Below are 9,546 nucleotides of genomic sequence, written 5' to 3'. Positions count from 1 at the left end.
CGCCGGACAATAGGAAACTATTGGGCGGAGCGAGCTGTCACTGCTAGCTCTGCACAATCGTTTTCTATTTACTTTTTTTACCTTTTTTCACTCTTTTTCTGTTCTGCTCGGTACCTCTGAGGGACCGAGCAGAACAGCCGAGCCGAATGCCGGCATCTTTCAGAATAGCCCGAACAGCAGTGAGTAGCCTGCCGGAGGTTCGGCTCAGCCGATCCAGATGTTGGATCGGCTGAGTCGAACTCCTTCTGCACTTCGGGTCGGCCGACCATGCTGAACATGTTCTGCCGACCCGAAGCCACGCGAAGCAAGCCGATGTACGGCTGAAATCAGCCTTACCAGTCTGAAGTGAATAGCCGAACAGTGTTCGGCTCACTTCACTTCAGATCAGTCATTCACTCGGCTGCCCTCGGCATAGTGAATAGATCCCTAAGTAAATTTTCAGCAGCACTACACAACAGCATAGGTGTCTGTAATTTTTTTAATCTTGGAGGCTGTGCTTAAGTTTCGGCAAACATGTTATTAAAAATTATTAATAGACACACGTTTGTTCCATGCCATATTTATTGTTGTCATCTTTAGGTCATGTTTGGTGTCTGCAAATGTGGTCTACAAACCATACAATTTTGAAAACCACTGTACTACTTTTACTGATGCCCTTTATTATTTAATAAATATGCTTTTAACATGTACATATTCATCCTGTCTCTGCATTTTGTTTCTAGCCAAAAGTCGGAGCATATCTCTACCTATGGACTTAGATTCACATGTGAGCTCTCTGCTGAACAGCTCCTCTAGTTCATTACTGAGATCCCAAACCGCATACAAGCAATCCACAACCACACGAACCTTCACTCGTGTCATTGCCAGTCAGAATCAGTGGGACTACAAAAATATTGTGGAGAAATTACAGGTTTGTAAAATGGTTTTAGATGCAATAAGCAACAAATAAGTTGTTTGTTAAGAATTGTATGCAATTATTTTTTTCATCTGAAAATAAATATATGATTTTGTTACATGATTAGAAGTAAAGTCAACTGTGATTGTAAGTCAAGTGTAGGATGTTGATTCTTGAGGATTCATCTGTACAATTGAAAAAGAACTGGCAGACTTAGGAAGGGTAATTTTATAAAACTAATACAAGTGTTAATAAAAAATGCTGCTGCAGTACAAATAATTTTTTGGAAAAATGTTGGTTGTAGACAACAGCTTCTATTTTGTAAATTTTTTACTAATTTTTCACAAAACTGATACAATGGAGCTTGTTAAAGTGGAACTCTGCTTATTTTTAAAGAAATATACCTTACCAGAGTTATGCATTAATTTAAAATAATTTTCTTTCTCATCCATTAAGGGACAAAAGATTTAGGGGGTTATTCACAAAGCTTCCGAAGGATCTAGACGTAGCTTCAGGTGATCCTTCGGCTAGCTTCGGCCCCTGGACCCCTTCGGTTCAGTAGAACAGAAGGGCTGCTGTACTAGCTATTCACTATAGCCCATACAGCTCCCGAAGTTTGCCGAGTGGCTCAGTCGAGCCGAAGGCATATGCTCGACTTATTGATGTCATCTCACGGCTGGCTCCGGCCACTTGCAGAGACAGAACAGGTAACCAGGGACGCTGATCTGTCATTACTCTCCCGGACGCTCCGGGAGTCTCCCGCTATTAGATAGCGGCTCCCGGCCGACCGGGAGAGAAACACTTTCTCCCAGAAAGGTTTATTCTGACCGAGCAGAGTAAACCTTTCCCTGCTCTGTTTTTTTTTCTTCTGACATCGGAGCCGTCGGCCACCATCAGTCAGAAAAAAAAAAAACAGCATAGGAATGCATAGCTACATTTCTATTGGCTATTTCACTTTGCAATAGCCGATAGCAAACTAGCTATTGCACCCGCCCACTGCTGCTGTCAATCAGCAGAGGGGACCTAAAGTTCTCCATCAGGTCCTCTCTAGTGATTGACAACAGCAGAGGGCGGGTACAATAGCCAGCTTACTATTGGATATTGCAAATTGAAATAGCCAATAGGAATCTAGCTATGCATTCCTATGCCTTTCTTTTTTTTTTTATTCTGACGGCAGCAGCTGTCAGAATACTAAAAAAAAAAAAAGAAACTTGCAGATAGCAAACATGCTATTGCTTCCTCTCCTATCTGCCATCATTTCAGGGGGATGCTCTCCCCCCTGCATTACAATGAGAGTTTAGCAGAGGCGGAGGTGATATGAAAGCCGACTCTGCTGAGCCAAGCTCTTACTTGGTAGCCAGGGGACGCTGATGTGTCAGTACCATGAGAACTCAGCAGAGTCGGCTTTCATATCACCTCTGGCTCTGCTAATCGTTTTCTATTTTTTTTTCTACATTTTTAAACTGTTTTTCTATTCTGGTCAGGACCACAGAGGTAGCGAGCAGAATAGCCGAGCCGAATGCACTCACTGATGTTCGGCCCCATATGAGAATAGGCCGAACAGCAGCGAGTAGATGTTGGATCAGCTGAGATAAACTCCTTCTGCACTTCGGGTCGGCCGAGCATGCTGAGCATGTTCGGCCGACCCGAACCCAGCCACAGCTAGCCGATGTATGGCTGATTTCAGTCGGTATACGGCTGAAATCAGCCGTACAAGCCTGAGGTGAATAGCCAAACAGCGTTCAGCACACTTCACTTCCGGTCAGTTACTCACACGCCTGCCCTCGGGAGCTTTGTGAATAACCCCCTTAGTTAATCAGAGACAACTGGTTTATATTGCCACATTAAGAAAGAAGTGGACAAACAAAAAAGCTGTTGACCATTCTAGTATAACCCACCCCACTAAGATCATGTTTCAGTTTTTTGCTAGCTGGGCCCTTTCTTTCTGGGCATATTCTCATCAATAGCTTTGGAGGCTGTACTCCCACTGGACTGAAGATTGCAGGGTCTGCTTGGAATGTGTCCTTCGGGCACTGGACTCTGTGAAGCTTTCCAAACATCAGTGTAATGTGTTCATTTGCTGCAGAAAGCTTTCCAGATCCAGAGCCGTGTCTCTGGTGTGACCCAGTCTCTGAAGGCTCTCTATGAGTACGCCATGTGGGCTGAGCATTGGGAACTACTACATTTATTGCTAAAGTTGGGCACCATAACCATATTGATTTCCACAGAAAATGTAAAGGAAGAGGGCAGCGCACATTTATTATAAGTCCACTATAGATTTATTCATCTTGATAAAAGATTAGTGGGTATGTTCAATGCATTAAATACGGGACAATGCCAGCTTTGGGTGTAAAGTCTTTCAGGAAGCTTTTTTTGCTGCAGGCTTCCCCCTGTTTTCCGAGGGGACTGGCCGGCAAGGGTTACTGTTTGCCGCTGGATTAGCGGTCGTCTTTGCCGTTGGAAACAGCATCATCGAGGGACCTAGATGGGGTGAGTATAATTTGCTTTATCATGTCAGAAAAATAAAAAAAATGGCAGGATAGGTTAGAGGGGGGTGAAAGGGATGGATGGATGGTAGAGAGTTTTTGAGTGGAGTTGGCCTTTAATGAACTCCAAGAAATTGATTTTAAGGTATGTACAACAATCATATTATTACCATACTGTAAGCATAATTGCCTAAAATGTGTATTTATATGACCTTTCCTCAGTTTCCTGCACAGCAGAAATCACTTCATGTATTGATTATGCACTGTGAGTCAGTCAGGTTCGATTTTGCTGTGCATTGCTGCCAATCTATTATGTCTTCATGTTCCTGGGTAACTGGACTGGGAGTTTTTTTGCCAGCTTGCAGTAGAAGAGCACTGGTAGGACCTCAGACGTGTTTTTGCTCATTCACAGCACAACGATTAGGCACACTAGTGACACTAGAAAGCAAACCTGTTGACTAAGCATTGTGGTAGGGGTGTGAAAATCACTAGACTGACTGAATGGAATGACAATTTTGTTTAAGGTAATTAGTTGAGATACTTATATCGCAAATGATGTTTGGCTGGAGTACAGTTTTAAGGAACCACGGTCATTTAAACTGTTCACAACAAAGTCACTACATACTAATTTACTATTTTGTTTTAAAATCTCAACTTTCCTCAAATTTCATTCAGTGAATAGGGCTTGATATTGATAGTTTGAAGGATTTAGCTAGCTGGATGAAGGAGTGGTCTCCCCTTCTAAGTGCTTATATCCAGCTAATATTTCCATATGCCTCTTAATGGGACTGATTTAGAGAAAGGTCTGCACTGGTACTTATGCACAGCAATCAAATATGCAGACCAACATAATCACTATCAAGTATTAATCACTACATAAAACAACCACTTAGAGAATTTTTTTTAACAGCAATTTATATTAAATAAATCTGCCTAATGTAATGGTGAATTTACTGTAATCAGTTATAATGGCAGCTATCCATGCAACAGCCACATGATTAACTTGCACATGGCTCAATAATGACACTTTTATTTTACTCTCACTAGGATATTATAAACACATTAGAGGAAAAGTTAAGGCCGCTTGTAGAAGCCGAGCAGTCTGTACTTGTAGATGTCCTCCACCATCCTGAACGACTTTTTGCTGAAGGAACTGATGCCTGTGTACGATGTGAGAGCGGAGGCTTCATTTCTAAGTATGTGTCACATTCTGTTTCTGCAGCACTTGCATAATTAACAAATGATCAGAGTCAGCAATTTTGCAGTGTGGGTGAACCATCTACTGTATTATCGGGAACTCCTGGAACTTGGGGCTTTGAAGATAAGGGATGTTTGAATAATTCAGAGCACTATGTCTAAATATATTATTAATCCGTGCCATCTCCATAATACACCTACCCTTTCTGTACTAATACAGCCATTAAATAGTGTACATACACTGGGAAAATGCTCAGTACACATGTGCATAGAACATTTTAACAGAAAAAGATCCCACATACAAGTTAGTTTACCTTCATGCATATTTTAGCAGTGCTACAGACAATTTAGACCGATTATTAAAAACATCAGTGAAGTTTTATGAATGAATACAGAGACACTTGATGAGATATAGTTTACATTTGAGTTCATTTCGTAAAGTTTAGATCATTTAGGAATCCATTTTTACAAGGAAATATTTACATATTTCACACAATTAGGTAATTAATTTAGCTTTACCTTATTCACTAAAATAAGGGGAAACTTCCCCTGCAATATGCATATTCTTTTGCAAATGTAACAACCTTAATGAGTGGAACAGACAATAATAGCTGACTGGAAGGACATTCTTAAGACATTAAGTTAATGTTTTTGCTTTTTTCCCTAAGACTGATTCAGCACACCAAAAATCTTATGTCCTCTGAGGAGAAGTTGTGTATAAAGGTTTTACGAACTTTACAGCAAATGCTGATGAAGAAAAATAGTTATGAAGAAAGGGTAAGAGAAATGTAGTTAAAGCTGATATCTCTTGGTGTTAAATATTGAATATTGTTAATTGAAACCAGAGGCCTTCTGTCATCCAAGCCATCCAAAGCTGACATCTGCTTTATGTTTTCCATCACTATGGAGCATATTTTTAAAAGGGAAGAACTTGCCCTTTAGCCACCAATCAGATTAAGGGGATTTGGAATCATCCAACATAATCTTGTCTAAAGTCATATAAAAGATTGCCATTGCAGCCAAAGTCACTATACATTAGGAATTAGAACACATCTGTAAGAGCAGCAGGTCAATATGCATCCAACTTGTTAGGATTTCACAACTAATGTGAGCAATTCTAATGTCGCTGAGAAGAAAATGGAGAAAGGTGTAAACATTGTTCATAGCAGCCAGCTAAACTCTGGATGTTATTTCTGTATAGCAGATTAGAAAACAATATTAAGAATGTGATTTCACAAAGCAGTGAAGACATTCCCGTAAATTAGTCACATTAGTTTGTCATCAATTGCTAATTGCGAAAGGATTGATTCACTGAAGGAGTGGAGTATGAGGTAAATACGGTGAATGAAGTGCAATTTTCTGAAAAATAAGGTGAATGAGGTGGAGCTAAGTGGAAATTTACAGAGCATACCCAATCATGTTCAAACAAAATTGAAAAAAAAAAATGTGTGCTCGCATTGCATTATTAAAGCCAGCACAACTCTACCTCATTCACTCTTTGCAAAGTGAACCTGCTCTACTCCTAAATAAACCAAAATGTTTTAGGGCCCATTCACACTTATAGCAGTAACCTGCATTTTTCTGCGCAAGAGAAATACAGTTGTTTTCTCTGTGATTTGTTCACACTACAACGCAGGTGTGAACAGCAGTGCGCTGCGGAAAAAATGCAAACATGCTGCATTTTTCCACAGCGCATTGGATTCCCCTGCGGGTCACCGCACCACAGTGCAGCCCATCGCACTGCTATGCAGGGACCTGGATGGGGTGTAACATTGTACACTAATGATAAAGTAAAAAATAAATAAATAAAAGTAAACAGTGAGAGCTCTGGCAGTATGCGATGCACAGCACACTGCCAGTACTGTCACAACACACTAGCCCGCCCGCTAAAATGCTTAGTTTTAGTGTATAGGCCAGTGTGAACGGGCCTTAAACTTTTGTATGATGGCTCAAATTATTTAGATGTTGGGTGCATTTATATAATTAGATTGCTTTATGTTTTTATCATTATTAGGTAGGGATTATGTCATAAACTGTGATTTGTATGTCAGTACATGGCATACATAACTTTTATAGGACATATAATATATGTAGCCCTCAATTTACACTGGGACTAGGTTCCTGAGGGAATGGTTGTAAAGAGAGCCTGGTGTAAATTGAAACCCTGTATATAATGTAAGTCAATGGGAAGCGAGGGAGTTTTGTTCCAGACCGTTCTCAAAATTGACACAGGTAATACAATACATTTACATCGTATGTAAAGCTGCTGCATGAGCTCACACAAAAAGCTTTACACACACATTAACTTAAATGTAAATTTAAAGTTGGGAGCATGAAAATGCCCAAAATGTCTTGGTATGCTGATGCCTTAAGAATTCCCTTCACTCATTCTTTCACAAATGTTTGCAGAAGCAGTCTACATGTCTAGATGCTTGATTTTATACACCTGTGGCCATAGAGGTGTTTGGAACACCTGAATCCAATAATTTGCAGGAGTGTCCTAAGGGCCCGTTCACACCAGATGCAGTGCGCTCCGGCCCGATTCTGGCCAGAACGCACTGCCTCGCATTGCGGTGGGCTCACTTTTTTGTGGGGCAGGAGGGGGCGTGGCGGGCCATTGAAGTGAATGGCACCGTAGCCATGCCCTCCGGCCGCAATGCGATCGGCTGCACAGGATAGCAAGGCACATTATGCCTGTGGTCCAGTGCGATCAAAATGCTGCAACCACTATTTTGATCGCAACAGACTGGACCGCAGGCATAATGTGCGTTGCGTTCCCGTGCGGCCAATCGCATTGCAGCCTAAGGGCGTAGCTACGATGCCATTCACTTCAATGGCCCGCCACGCCCCCTCCTGCCTATGGAGGCATGTTTTTAAAATGTTCACATTAGGCATTTGTTGAATCTGTGAAAGTTGTCTGATGATGTCTGTGTTGTTTTCTCTCCAGGTGTGTACAGTGCATAAATCTGTGACACACATAGTTAAGATCAATTCTATCTTATAATTAAATCTGAACAGCAGCTTCACCATAAGTGTTTAATGACGCTCAGCATCATTATGCAGAGCGGTTTGTTCATTATCAGTATACAGATAAGCAGCATGTTTATATAGCTCAGCATGTTCATTATTAGTTCACAGATACTCAGCATCTTTATAAATCAAGCTTGCAATTTATGTTTTCCTCCCTCCCTGTCTGACTCAATCTCGCTCTTGTCCCCATAGGGAAATTTACTAAGGAAAACCCTTCTGAGTAATTACCTGCAAAACAAGAAGTCAAATACTAAAGGCGAGACACCTGACATCTTTGCCATCGGTAATAAATACCTTTCCAACCTTTTCTCCCTAGTAAATCAGTATCTTTCTAGACCCTCATTTCTCCATTGCCGCAAGGCTGAAATACACTGCCCTTTGTACACAAAAACATTGTACATTGTAAATATAGAGTCCCTGTTCATGCTCCGGGGCTTCATCTAAAATTTGCTGACATTATACTTTGACACCTATCTATAACTCACCTATATATAACTTATATTTCGAAACTCTGTCATTCCATTCTTCTTATTTTCATCTCAATGGCTTTCAATTGAAAAATGAAATATTGTTTTTAATTAATTTCACAGGTCAGGATCAAGACTGGTCTGTAATAGCACCAATTCAGTGTAAATTAGACCGAGAAGGAGCCACCAAACTTGTAGCTGATCTAATTATGAGCTCAAAGAATGATAAGATCTTTCAAGAAAGCATTTTATTGGCCATTAGATTACTTGATGGAGGCAACACAGAGATACAGGTATACCTAATACTCTAACTGGCATCAAAATATATGCACATATTTTTACTTAATGGGTCAGTCTACTTAATACTGATATTTTAAAGCGTAATTCCACCTTTGCAACCAATGTGGTGTAACACTTATTTCATATTTGTTACATGTTCCCATCCACATAACATTTATTTATTTTTTTAATTGCTGCTTACACAATACATGCTCTACCACCTAAAATTGGTGGAAAAAAAATTCCAGCACAAGGGGCGAAGGGGGTTCTTCACAGTAAGATCAGTTAGGGTCTGGAACTCACTGCCACAGACAGTGATTTCAGCAAAGAATGTGGAATTGTTCAAGAAACTTTTGGACGATTTCTTAAGGGACCGTAATATACAGGGGTACAGGTACTCCTAGAATGAGATCCTAATAGGTTGAACTTGATGGACTAATGTCTTTATTCAACCTCAAATACTATGTAACTATGTAATACAGAGACACTTGATGAGATATAGTTTACATTTGAGTTAATTTCGGTAAAGTTTAGATCATTTAGGAATCCATTTTTACAAGGAAATATTTACATATTTCACACAATTAGGTAATTAATTTAGCTTTACCTTATTCACTAAAATAAGGGGAAACTTCCCCTGCAATATGCATATTCTTTTGCAAATGTAACAACCTTAATGAGTGGAACAGACAATAATAGCTGACTGGAAGCACATTCTTATTCTGAAGCAAAAGTTGTTCACTGTATTGAGTTTTGCTCTGGAATGCAAAGGGGGCTAGGCAGGATAATGTCAACATAATTAATCCTGTCTGTACTGTGGTAGCAGATCTCATAATCAGTTGTAACCTACATTGGAACAATGTAAATCCTAACAAAGGTTAACGATTTAGAAACATTGCATGTTAATGAGGGGAAGCTCAGTCTTTTCCTAATCTTTTTATGGGGACAAACAGAGATTCCTGTAACTTAAAAGTGAATAGAGAAGTTTTCAAAAACCTAACGCACAGACAGGGGCGTATCTGCCGCGAGGCAAACAAGGCGTTTGCCTGGAGCGGCAGATTCGCAGAGAGCGGCACCCCGAGTGTTACTCACGCGGATGGGATGACGCGGACCGTCGGCCTGGAGAGTGGACGGCGTTACGGCGCGTGGAGACGGCGGGCGGCGTTGATTCACGGTGAGTCTGTAAGCCCGC

At 40.6% G+C, this 9,546-nt stretch overlaps 1 protein-coding gene across 1 annotated transcript in view; it reads left to right on the top strand.

The window, feature by feature from the left end:
- ITPR3 (inositol 1,4,5-trisphosphate receptor type 3) overlaps positions 1-9,546 on the top strand; it is a 218,399-nt gene that overhangs the window by 134,663 nt on the left and 74,190 nt on the right. Inside the window, 5 exon segments of the mRNA XM_018556782.1 lie at positions 723-910; positions 4,429-4,577; positions 5,247-5,355; positions 7,801-7,891; positions 8,199-8,368. Coding sequence (XP_018412284.1) covers positions 723-910; positions 4,429-4,577; positions 5,247-5,355; positions 7,801-7,891; positions 8,199-8,368 — 707 coding nt within the window.

Source organism: Nanorana parkeri, unplaced genomic scaffold (assembly GCF_000935625.1).
Source record: "Nanorana parkeri isolate BGI_ZX_2015 unplaced genomic scaffold, ASM93562v1 scaffold252, whole genome shotgun sequence".
Lineage (NCBI taxonomy): Eukaryota > Metazoa > Chordata > Amphibia > Anura > Dicroglossidae > Nanorana > Nanorana parkeri.
Note: the sequence above shows the minus strand (reverse complement) of the source record. Positions and strands in the feature narration are given on the sequence as shown.